The sequence below is a fragment of the Lepisma saccharinum genome, chromosome 9 (genome assembly GCF_977018435.1).
Source record: "Lepisma saccharinum chromosome 9, izLepSacc3.1, whole genome shotgun sequence".
NCBI classification, from domain to species: domain Eukaryota; kingdom Metazoa; phylum Arthropoda; class Insecta; order Zygentoma; family Lepismatidae; genus Lepisma; species Lepisma saccharinum.
Genome location: NC_139237.1, coordinates 32,060,506 through 32,074,105, shown reverse-complemented (window position 1 = coordinate 32,074,105; position 13,600 = coordinate 32,060,506). Strand labels below are relative to the sequence as shown.

The following is a 13,600-nucleotide window of genomic DNA, read 5'->3' as shown; positions in this document are numbered from 1 at the left end:
TTAAATCCATGTGATTTTTACTTAGTACTAACCTTCAAAAGATACGTGTATAAATTTCACAGCTGCCGGATAATTAGTTCGTGAGATATAGCATTGTGAGTGAAGCAGCTTTTGTTATTGTGAAAAAATGGATAAAAAAGAATTTCGTGTGTTAATAAAGCATTGCTTTTTGGCGAAAAAAATACTGTTGAAGCCAAGGCTTGGCTTCATAAACATTATTCGGACTCTGCACCAGGAAAATCAACCGTTGAGAAGTGGTTTGCTAAATTTAAACGAGGCGAAATGAGCATCGAAGACGATGCACGCAGTGGACGCCCCAAAGAGGCTGTTACCGACGAAAACATAAAAAAAGTCCACAAAATAATTTTAAATGATTGTAAAGTGAAGTTGATCGAGATAGCTGAGACTTTAAAAATATCAAAGGAACGTGTTGGACATATTGTGCATGAATATTTGAACATGCGAAAGCTGTGTGCAAAATGGGTGCCGCGCGTGCTCACAATCGATCAAAAGCAACAACGTTTTGATGATTCGGAACAATGTTTAGCGATATTCAACCGTAATAAACACAAATTTTTCCGTCGATATATTACAATGGATGAAACATGGCTCCATAACTACACTCCAGAGTCCAATCGACAGTCAGCCGAGTGGACTGCACGTGATGAACCGAATCCAAAGCGTGGAAAGACGCAACAGTCGGCTGGCAAGGTTATGGCATCAGTATTCTGGGATGCGCATGGTATTATATTCATCGATTACCTCAAAAAGGGCCAGACCATCAACAGTGATTATTACATAGCGTTGTTGGAGCGTTTAAAGGATGAAATCACGAAAAAACGGCCCCATTTGAAGAAGAATAAAGTGCTCTTTCATCAAGACAATGCATCGTGTCACAAATCAATGAAAACGATGGCAAAATTATATGAATTAGACTACGAATTGCTTCCCCATCCACCATATTCTCCAGATCTGGCCCCCAGTGACTTTTTCCTGTTTGCAGACCTTAAAAGAAAGCTCGCTGGAAAGAAATTTAGCACTGATGAAGAGGTAATCGCCGAAACTGAGGCCTATTTTGAGGCTAAAGAGAAATCGTACTATAAAAATGGCATCGAAAAATTGTATGACCGCTATAATCGTCGTATCGCCCTCAAAGGCAACTATATTGAATAATAAAATCGAATTTTGTCAAAAAAATATTTTTTACTATGTTAGCCTACAAACTTTTCAGCCCAACTGTTATCTGTGATATAAAAGTACGTTTTACTTAAAATTGCATCCTAAGTACGAAAATTATGGTGGATATTTGGGTAACAATAGTTAATAATTTGGATTTTTAAGCCCGATTTTTTTAATGAAGAGGTTTAGTTTAAGGCTTGAATTTTTTTATGTGTAGACCTACCTGCAGGGTGTCTGTAAATAAAATATCAGTACTTAGGAATGCATCTCCTTTTTACAGCATGGCCTCAAACACGGTCGTTCATGTAATTTTGAGTTTTTGGGGTTAAATATCTCAGATGGGTCCTCTTTAAAAATTCTGAAATTGGGCACAAAGGAAGCCCTGCATGAACCTAACTTGCAGTAAAAATCTCAACTTTTAAATTCAACTCATTTTGGTCAGTGTAAGGTAACATATGTGACCTAATTTGCGACATTGCAAAGTCTTTTCTTTTTCTTTTTTAAAAGTTGGGTTAAAAATCCTCAGAAAATATAGTAAAATAGGATTTTAATACTTGACTTACCAGAAATTAAAATTACAAGGTATGACAGTTGAAGTTCTGCAAAATCTCATTGCAAAGGGTTTGATTTATTTGGTACCCACATCCAGTTAGCTGTCAGCTCGTTTCCTACTGATTCTCTTTGTCAATTCATGCAGAAATCCTTGTTCTTTCACTAAGTTCCTACCCTCACAAATGATCAAAAACTTCCAGTTCATGACATATATTTTTTCTTGACCTCATGATTCTGACCTTTTCACCATTAGTTTTTGCTAATTTACATTTTTCTGTTTAACATTTCAATTAAATGGTTGTACTGTCCACACAAAGGATTGTCACACTTGCCTTCTTGTTTTTCATTTCTAATACTTACTGGAACACAACTTACCAGTTTCCTTTGCAGTCCTTGAATGATGAGAAAAGTTTTGTGAGCAAGAGCACTTTAGAATTTTTCTACAATCAGCCTCCTCTGTTTTGAAACAGGAGATACTTCTAAACCAGAACAGATTTCATCCATTTCCTTCTTAGGGTGGCACAAATACATCAATTCCATTCTGGCTTTTATGTGAGCCACTTTCTCCAGAGATGAAAATTTCACTGTAACTGGTATAAGACTTACTTGACACTTTTTTGGTTTTCCATGTGATGCAATTTGTTTGGTTGATTTAAAATTTTCGGATGCATCATTTTGCACCTTTTATTTTATATGGGGAATTATCCCTTCATCTGATTTCAAAAATTATTTACACTTACTTATCTTTTTGTATAAATCACAGTGTACTTAACCAAATAAAAAAATATATTTAAGAAGAACTTTTTTGATTGGCATTTGCATATTGTCTGTAAGTCATCCATCTGTAACCTTGACCTAAGAAGTGTTTTATCATTTTCACTAAGTTATTTAAGATTAATTGAATCTTTGGCTACTTTACCAAAAGTGTCTTTGTGACAGTTCTCTTCAGTTAAAAATCATGCACAACACTCCTTTTCCAGTCACAAATAGCAAACATTCACAATTCACTACCTCTCAGCACATTAGGCAAGGAGGAATGACAGAACAGAATTTTTGTGCATATATCAACTCCAGATTTGCCTCAAATCCTATCAAATCTTGTCTTTGACTCATATCTACTTCCACAAAAAAATCACATCTTCTACCAGCTATATATATATATATATATATATATATATATATATATATATAAAAAAAAGAAACACCTGCTGACACTTGAATTCCAGTAAATAAAATGTTGAGGAAACTCTCAGTTTTGGAGCTGACACCACCAACTGGACGTGGGTGCCAAATAAATCAAACTCTTTGCAATGAGATTTCACAGATCTTCAATTGTCATACCTTGTAATTTTAATTTCTGGTAAGTCAAGCATTAAAAACCTATGTTGCTATATTTTCTGAGGCTTTTTTAAACCCAACTTTAAAAAAGAAAAAGAAAATACTCCATTTTTTCTAGGTATACATGTAGCTTAACCTTACTTTGCAACGTCACAAATTAGGTCACATACGTTATCTCATATTAACCAAAACGAGTTGAATCTAAAAGTTGAGATTTTTACTGCAAGTTAGATTCATAAAAGGCTTCCTTTGTGCCAAATTTTAGAATTTTTAATGAGGACCCATCTGAGATATTTAACCCCAAAGACTCAAAATGACATGAACGACCATGTTTGAGCCCATGCTGTAAAAAAGGAATGCATTTCTAAGTACTGATATTTTATTTACAGGTAGGTCTACACATAAAAAAATATTCAAACCTTAAACTAAACTCCTTCATTAAAAAAATCAGGCTTAAAAATCCAAATTATTAACTATTGTTACCCAAATTTCCACCATAATTTTCGTACTTAGGATGCAATTTTAAGCAAAACATACTTTTATATCACAGAAAGTATGCTTTATTAGCTACAAAATGAATTTTGTTTCAGGTCTCTAGCTCTAATGGTTTTTGAGATATTAAGGTTTCCATAAACTGCTACATATGGCTGCCCCAGGAGAACTAAAGCCACTAAATTTTTTTAAACATTGGTGTTTATATCTAGAAACATGTCCAAATGTATGTACTAAAAATGAAGTTTTTCTAAAGTGGTCATGCAACCAATTATTTTAAAATTGGTTGATTGGACATGGAATGACCCGGTGGGCCAAGATAGTGCTGCTACCAATCTGATGTAATATTGTAAATGTTGAATGAAGACCCTGAATTGTCCTTCCTTAAAACAAAATTTTGCACTAAAGTACAATATTCTGATCGGTTGTCAAGTGCATTAGATAATAACAAAATTTTGTACTAAAATACAATCTGCTGGGCCCGTTGCCATGTGAATTAAGCGATCGACTTTCGATCTCCCCACTGAAGTTTCCTTTCTTGCCTTATCATGACAATTAGCTAAATGTGACAGTAAAGCAATACTTATATCAGTAAATATCAATACTATTCCATTCCTTGTGTATTTCCTCTCAATTAGGGTATGTTGGTATTAGTTTACTAGGTAAAAAGGTAAAGTGTTCCCCTGTGCATAGCACCACGCCATGAAGGCGTATAGTTTACTAGTACTAAGCCAAAACCACTGTGACCTGATATGGATACCAATGCTGATACTCTTACTGATTTTCTCCAATAGGATACTTAAGAATTGTGATAAGTCAAAGCAGTTTAGTGTATTTCCAGATTTAAATGTACAAGTTTTCAATTGGAACTATACATTATCAATCTGCCAGTATTTGACTTTAAAATATTCATAATTTCACATAATATACAGATCATTTAATCACAAAATCCATTTTTTTCCAACTAAACATTTAAGTGCAGAATACGTATCTCATCACATCATTTTTGCAAAAGTAAAGACAATAATGCATTTTGCATAATTTCAAGGATATTTAAACTCTGTTCAAGTGTCGCATATCATTTTTATGGATCAAGAAAGCAGGGGCGGCGCCAGAAATTTTCGACCGGGTGGGCAGAAGCTCCATAGTGATAGATTAGGGTGGGCAGTATAAATGTAAGACCATGTATGTGTACGTAAGACGTATGTATCCCCCTCTCTCTTACACTCCCGATTTTCCTCTTACTCCTTTTCACTTTACTTGTTTTCCTGTTTATTATTTTCTAATCTATTCTTCCATATTGTTCCATTTCCTTTCGTTTTGTCTCTGATGGACAGAATTATTTCAAGGAAGTGTTTACACATGCGCAGCCATACCCCAGCCATACATTCTAATCAAATTCTTTCATGCATGTTAATACAGTGAAATAAATGTGAATTAGGTTTAAGCTTGTGTTGCAAATACAAGGCACATACTTGATTTTATGTATTCGGCGGCAATGATAGAAAGTGCGATGGTAGACAATCGTGAAGTTTCTCGTAATTTAAATGCATGTTCCTGAGTATAGTATTTTCATCGTATGAGTTTTTGACTGAAAGAGTTTTCTTACTCCTTGGGGGTCACTTTTCTTAGCTTACAAGGTTTGTACAACTGACAAATCTATCTGAATGTTTGTAGTAGCAGCGATTGGGTGCCAACATTTGAGGGGCAAGGACAATATACGCAGGGGTGCCCATCCCCCCCAAGGCCAATGGCGCATCCCCACAAAAATCATGTCCATGTCATCCGCCCCCCCCCCCCAAATCATATCATTTGCGCCCTGAAACTATATCGTAATCCCTACACCGAAAGTAACTTTTTCTTTAGCTTTTTGTTCCAAATGATGCACCTGCTTTAAAATAAGCAGTATACGAACACTAAGCACTATATTTTGAGAAGTGATGTTACTCATGAATATGGAGAATATCGCTCATGTCTTGTAATGCAGCTATAGCATAAAAATTCACCTCAGTAAAGCGCCAAACACGCATTGTTGTAACAAATACATTATTGCGAGCGAGGCAAGCAAGAACATTTTTACATCCATTTCTTTGCAGGCTTTCAAGAATATTAATTTAACGGGGTGTCAATACTTTCTTAGGATCCCGGGATATTTAGTCTTTTCCAACTTCTGTTTTGGCACGTTCGGGGTCGAAAACGCGTGGATACCAGATCGCTAAATACAGTCTCCAAAATTTAATGTTCAAACTCTCTCTTCACTACAGAAATCCCTTGACAATCTAAGATTTAACACTTTATCAACCGCTTCCTATCTCCCCCTTTAAATTTAATACTCAATCCTACCACAAAAATGTCCATGCCAATTTTAGACTTACTGTTGATATTGAAGACTGGATATTGCCTCCTCCAAAAAGTTAATTCTCAGTCTCCACACCAGAATTTCTGCAACATTGTAAGACGATAGTAATACACAAGAATTGGATACCTTAATGCTCAATGCCCCTCTAACTAAAAAAATCCCCGCCATAATCTAAGACTTAGAGTTGAATACTGTCCCCGCCAACGTTTAATTCAAATTCCCCACAGAATCCACGTGTCAATTAAGGCCTAATATATAAGAGTTGGATATTTATCCCCCCCCCTACTCGCACCTTCAATAATGACCTTAAACGCTTTCTTTTCTTCATCTAATGGATTAAATATGGTGAATTTAAGGTGTAAAATTTTTACCTGTATTTTGGACAAATATATAAATGTTCAATTTTACATTATTTGAAGGGAAAAAATCCCCAAAAAATATCGATGGCGCAGCCTGCGTCATAATACCCCCTGTGGGCACCCCTGAATATACGTTTTCTTGGTAGAAAAGGTTTAGCATAAAGAGGCCATAGTGCGGGGGCAAAAAGTGGCAAAATGTGGCTGGGCAACTGCATCTCCCACTTCCCGCTCCTCCTCATCGCCACCACTGAATGTTTGGATTAAAATGAACGTCTTATTAGGAATGATTTAAAACACACACGGAAAACAAATCATGTGTTCATTGTCCATTAAGTATCCCTAGGCTTATGAAAGTCTATTTTGACAAAATATCACTCGTCATAATAATAAACAAGTAAGATTGAGAAATCTGTTCAGAATTTAAGAGATTATTAGGTAAGTTGCTATTTTTTTTTTCTGTCATATTACTAATGCGGGAGAAGCAATACATGTATGGTTACATGAACATATTTTTTGAGGTAACGAACTGATTTAGGACACAAGGAATTCATCGAAGTTGATCATCGTACCAGTAATATTTCATCAATTTTTCCAATGGATTGTATGGCGTGACCATTTCCAACACACTTGAATGTCAACCTCTATCCTGTGCAGCATACTGAAACATACAGAAACTTTATTCTTTCCCTGGTGCCTGGAACCACTGTCAAAGTAATAATTTGTGAGGGTTTGTATTTTGAGTGTCAGCGTGTGTTTGTTTTCGCCCCTTCGTTACTTTCATCTAATCAACATTGAAACTTATAACGTCGTCATTATTAAAATTAGCAGAAAAATGACTTACAATTAAACAAATCAACCAGAACTTACTCTTCCAAAAATGGAGTTTCATTAGTTTATACCTCTTAGAAAGTTGAGGTGGTAATTTCAATCGCACAGCGTTTCATTAGTGGATCAAGGCAGCTAGTTCAGTGAACAATGACGTTGTTTTTCGAAAGTCTCAAATATTTGTCTCAGGCAATCACCCTCTTAAAATAGACGCATCTTCTGTGGTGATAAAATGCCACGTTTGGTGCGAGTTCTTTCTGTATATTTTTCCCCCAATGGCATAACGCTGTCGCATTATAATGAAGAGGTCCTGTGTTCGACTCCCCTCTCTCTCTGGTGGAAGCACAATGCACACGGGTTCGGACTACACGTTAAACTGTAGGTTTAGTCCCGGTTAGCCTATCTGAGCATAAAAGCGGGCTTAGAATTAAACTAACAAAATCGTCTTCTATATACTTCGTGGCATAACTTTTTTCTTTACTTCAGCTGCATCTACAGATTCTGTTAACATTTTCGGCTGATTCATGTGGCAAAATTTATGTGTGGAACGAGGATTTCTAAATAGGATAAGCCACTCATTAGCAATTGAATAATTCTGTAGCTTTTTCCTTATAAAATTATTTACTTCGGTATTGTAGTGATTGTTGTGATTCCTTCTTATTAGTAGAACAAATATAAAGTTGATATTTCGTATACCATATTGATATTTGAAGATGACAGGTATATAAAAATTGTAATGAAAAAAAGGGACACTTCTGGAATTTCAATGCAGAGCTAATTAAAATTATATTATACTCTATAGCAGGTAGTGTTGCCCACGAGACGAGACTTTGGCCTGTCTCGTCTCATGGAAGTCTCGTGGAAATGCTGTCTCATCTCGAAAATATTCGTTTGTCTCAAGACACATGGTCAATCTCGTCTCGTCTCGAATTTTTAAAAGCCTGTCCCGTCTCGTCCCGTGGACAACACTAATAGCAGGCATGTCCAACTTCAATCAAGCAGTGACTCTACTTTTTATTGTCACAACCGGCAGTGAGCTACTATTAATCGTTCATCTCTGCAAAAATTTGTACCTACTCAGCCATTATACATTATAGAAGTTGAATTCAAATAACGTATATTCGTATAATTACAATAGATAACTGCGATCGACCAACAATCGCCCCGCGATAGACCGGTCAATCGCGATCGACGCGTTGGACATGCCTGCTGTATGGCATACTTAAACCCGAAGGTTTATGGCTGCAGCAACACAAGCCTTCCATCTGTCTTTATCCTGGGCAAGATCAATCCAATCTTTCCCATCCTTACCGATTTATTTTAGGTCCATCTCAACGTTATCCCTCCATCCTCGTCTTGGCCTTCCTACTGGTCCCTTACCATCAGGTTTCCCAACAAGAATCCTGTAAACTATTCTTTCCTCTGCCATTCGTGTCACATGGCCTGCCCATCTAACTAAGTCTTCTTGATTAAATTATTCTAATATTAATTAAAAAGTCGAAATAATTTATTGTGTTGCTGGAGGAAGTAATGCTAAGATGATGTTTAGATTTGTTTATTTGGAGATTATTTTAACCATAGCCATGCCGGAATATATATACATAGTGGAGGCCCGGAGCTGCAGTCCTCAAGTTCGCCCTCAATTCTGATTTAATCTTAATCATACCCTGCATAATTTTGAGCCTCCTAAGCCTTCTAGCTGCTTTTAAACATGGAAGTATTCATTTGATCACAGTTTTTGTTTCAACAATGACAAAAGTGGCTTTTTATGGGTTGATAATATGTGAACATTTCCAGCATAGATAATATTCACAAGTAAAATATACATGTTATGAACACCAGGTTACACTTAAATATTTAATCATTCATATATCCCCGAGTATATGTACTTATTGAATTTGATTGGGTGGGCAATCAGGTGGGCACAGGAATTTTTGGGTGGGCGCTTGCCCACCCGTGCCCACCCCTGGTGCCGTCCCTGCCTGAAAGAAAACCTAGACTGGAAAGTATTGGTTAGTAACAGTAAGTAAAATTCAGTCAGTACTTTGCAATATTGATACCACCGACATCAGCCAATAAATGATACGTTAGTATTAGTTTGGCCATTCCTTAACTGAATATCATTGCTAAATCACAAAGATTATGTTCCAGCATAGAAATATTAGTCACACTAAAAGCAATATTTTGTGCTCCAGGGAACATCTTCCCTAATGCAGTGATTGTTACCATGCAACACAATACAGGCAAACAAAAGTGAAACATTGTTTCAACAGTGACTTTGGAAACAAGAAAATATGCAGGTCTTTGTGTACACCTGGCGTATCTGCAATTTGCCATTGTATGAAATAATTTTCAGCTAGAGGGAAAGTATATTGAGTTGGTGACTCACAATCTCACCATTGGAAGTTCCGATTTGAATCTGGCATGAATGTCTGTCAGTTTAATCTAATCACCATTCTCATCACAATTAGTCTTAAGAGGCACAAATGATATACACAGAGGCACATATAAAAATTATAAAATACAAGGTTAACAAACACAGCACCCAACATATAATAACATTAATTCCAAACTTCAACCCTATCTCAGGTTCTCATTAGGGACAAGAACATTCCAACTTGAATGTCTTTAATCCCTGATAATCACCCTGCAAATAGGCCCAAAGTTCGGAATTAAGGTTATAATTTATTGGATGCTGCATTTTTTAACCTACTGCCTCCAAGGCAAGTCAGACAGGATTGTCCCCCTGCCATGTAGAGTAAGAATTTTTTTTAAAAAAAATGCAAGGTAACTTTCAGTATATTTTATTAATTTTATATCAATATTCATAATTTTAAACATATATTTATATATTTTATAAGTTATTATAAATTTATTGTTTAGAATCAACCTGCAAGTTTATTTTTATTAGTTTTTAAATTCTCTCATCAGATATAACGTGCTCTCATCTCCATGCATGAGTTTTCCCCTGAGCACAGACTTCCAAAATCCTGCAGGGACTTACAAAATACCCAGTATAAACTGACGTAAATGTAATTTCGTCCTCCCTTAGTGACTCGACAGACATCAGTTTTGTAATCTAGTTCCTGTTACACACACATTCCAACATATTGATGTTGATGGTAGGAACTGTATCCATGATTCTTTGTCAAAGCTCTGCTAAATCTCTTGGTGAAGGAGGCACGTAAACACAATCTTTAACATAACTCACAGAAAAAGTCACATGGAGTGAGGTCAGTTGACCTGGGCCAGGAAATAAGTCTTGTATCTTCGTCTGACTGTCATCCAATCCAATGCTGAGATAAAACGGCTTTAATCTATTTTTGATCTTCCAAGTGAAAATGTGGAGGAGCTCCATCTTGTTGCCAAATGAAATTTTGACTATCCTCCTGTAACCAAGGCATTAGCCATAGTTGCAGTATGTCCAAGTAAACAATACCGGCATCAGTTTTCTGAGCAAAGAAAAATGTTCTGTGAACTATGCTAGATAGCATTGCACAAAACACAGTAATGTTAAGGGAATCTCGGATGTGGTTCACTGTTGCATAAAGATTTTCCATGCCCCAAAATAAGCACATTTTGATGGCTGACGTTGCCAGATTGATGTAAGGATCTATCACTGAACACAAGCTTATCTGCAAAGCCATTCTCCCCTTGCAGTTTCAAACAGAATTGGTAACAGAAATTAAGATCTTGGGGAGTGAGAGCCTGCACCAGCTGAAACCAGTATGGTTTACAGACATGTCTTTTGGGTAGGATATGCCAAACAGTCACATGCAACATATGTAATTCTCAACTTGCATGACATGTTGATTTTTTAGGATTCCTGGTAAACAATTCTGAACGTGGTACATAGTCTCAGACAATGGCCCACACCTACCTGTTCATTTTGTGACACACAATCAGTCAGTTTCCTTGCATTATCTATACCAGCTCTTATTGCTTTGTATCTTTGTGGTTGGTTGTTCAAAAACCATATTGCACTGTAGCAATTGAACCTGTTTTAGCAAATTGCAGGACACAAAAAGCTTTCTGTTTACCTGAAAATGTCATGTGTACACTACTGTCTCCTAGTGGAGAAACAGATGATTAAGCCAGGACATCTGTCATGAAACAAACATATGCATTTCCCCTTCTCATTGGCATGTTTTCATCTTTTGTAGGTGGGTTTGCTACTGCATGGTCAAACATCAAAATCTCATAGAGACTTATGAAACAGTGTATATACTAGGGATGTGTCGAAGCCGATTACAGATGTATGAAAATCAGCAGAAATTGACATATTGGTATCGGAATCAGCAAAAATCTGATATTTAAACCGGTACAGATTATACTAGAGTTTTACCTTATAATGAGTTTTATATTATACTTTTATAAGATTTATTGAAAATTTGGTTATGATTTGTCATTATTGTAGAGTTTTTGTAATAAAATTATTGCAAACTCTCATTCAGAGGATCAACCTAACTATAAATCGGAAATAAAACAGTACATTGCTGAACCAGGATCTGCTGTTGTATTGGAAATTCAAAAATGAATATTCAAACCTGAAGCAAGTGCTGAGAAAATACTTGGGCATACCTGCTGCATCAGTATTCAGTGATTGAGTGTTCAGTGTTGCTGAACAGATTTGCGATAAGAAAAGAAGTAGGTTACTTCCTGAAGTGCTTCCAAATCTTGTATTTCTGAAGTTGAATCTGGCAGAACAGAAATTCATTTTGCATTTCAAAGAACTGCTTGTGTACTAATGTTAAATCTCTAGGTTCACATAACCTTTTGTAGATGCAAATGTACATTCGCATCTCTTGAGAATATATATGTATATACATATGATATGTAATAGAAATGTACATACCAAATTTACTTTTGTCATGCAGAAAATAACATCCCATTTCTGATTAATAATCTTATGTATTGGAATCGGTTAAATATCGGCATCGGTATCGGTTCCAAAAATTATTGGTGAGTACATCAGCATCGGTAAATTTTCAGCTTCGTCACATCCCTAGTATATACCATGTAATATTGACTACTACGTGTATGATGAACCAATTTAGAGCCAAAACACCTGCATGTATATTAAGTCAAACAATGGAAATAATTATTATAATAATTGTTTGTGTGTGAGGAGAGAGAGTGAATGAGTGAGTGTGTGTGTGTGAGAGAGAGTGAGTGAGACCCCACATCAAATCTGCTGAAATTTTTCAAGGCAAACCCCTGGCTGGGAGAATGATCCTACAGTTTAACAAGATAAAAATGATACAGGTATGTGTAATTATAACACCTTATGCAGTTAAGGTATGTGTGTGTATGTGGAGGGGGGGCGGGGAGGGCAGAATAGGTCTTACATAACTCTTCCTAGCTGGAGGATACCATCCACCTGGATTTCCCACTTGGAATCCTGTTCACAATTGTTCTAAAACACCAGATGCGACACACAGCCTCCTTGGTTAGTTTGGTTACACTTATACACAGAAATTTGGGATTTAATTTTGCATTTTAACAAGAATTTGTATCTGAGAATGGGAGGTCTCATTCAGACATGCCAATTTTTTATTATTTGTTACTGCCTATCAATTTTTCATTGTGATGCTTATTAATTGATTCTTTTTTATCTTGAGAAACTAATAATAACCTCATATCCTTTAAAAAAGTAGTATATCTAACAGGCAAATGTTATTCTAGGAAATATATGAAGAGCAAATGGAAATATACAGAGCAATGGAAAAAATGCCTGTTGACAAAAATATGCCTCCAATATCAGGTTCATTAAGTTGGGCTCAACAACTGAAACAGAGGGTCAACATACCAACAATGCAGTTTAAGGCTCTTGATCATCCGTATGTATTATTATGTGTTGTCTCTTTAACACTATAGTTTTCATTATAGTTCCTTGATATTGCTTATATTACTATCGTAATGTACATTATAGAAAAATTAGGGATGGGGTAGATAGAATATGTGATTGTCTATTAGTATTGGCCAATATGAACATTCCAGTGTATCAGTAAAATTAAAGATATTTTTTCTGATCTGACATTTCTATAAATATCCTGTAACTGGGTAAATTGCACTATCATGTCATAATTTCCATGAATATAAAGTATAAATTATGCTCTCTGTTTTGTAACATTATTTTCTAAGTCTGAAGTATCTACTAAGCCAATACCCAACTAATTGCATAATTACATACAGTAATTATGAAGATGAATTAATATTTCATGGTTTGCAATTTAAAATTGGGATGTTTGCTACTTAACATCAGATCAACTGAATATCAGTTATCAGTGTAAGTGAATTTTATATTGATATTTTTTTTAGTATCAGTTAGAATTTTACATTGGTAGTGTCCAATGTTTCAAGCACATGCATCATCATCAGGTTATGTTGATTTAGAGACCAGTGCAATGTTATATATGTGAGTGTGGAGCTTAGATTCTGTCCTGTGATTGGCTCGTTCTGGATCCTGGGGTGTTATTGGCAGATGTCATGCTTT

At 35.8% G+C, this 13,600-nt stretch overlaps 1 protein-coding gene across 1 annotated transcript in view; it reads left to right on the top strand.

Moving 5' to 3' along the window:
* The window catches only part of Dhc93AB (Dynein heavy chain at 93AB), a 584,738-nt gene that overhangs the window by 103,787 nt on the left and 467,351 nt on the right, over window positions 1-13,600 (top strand). Inside the window, exon 12 of the mRNA XM_083127975.1 lies at window positions 12,790-12,944. Within this exon, the coding sequence (XP_082984101.1) occupies window positions 12,790-12,944 (155 nt within the window). The remainder of the gene's footprint in view (window positions 1-12,789; window positions 12,945-13,600) is intronic.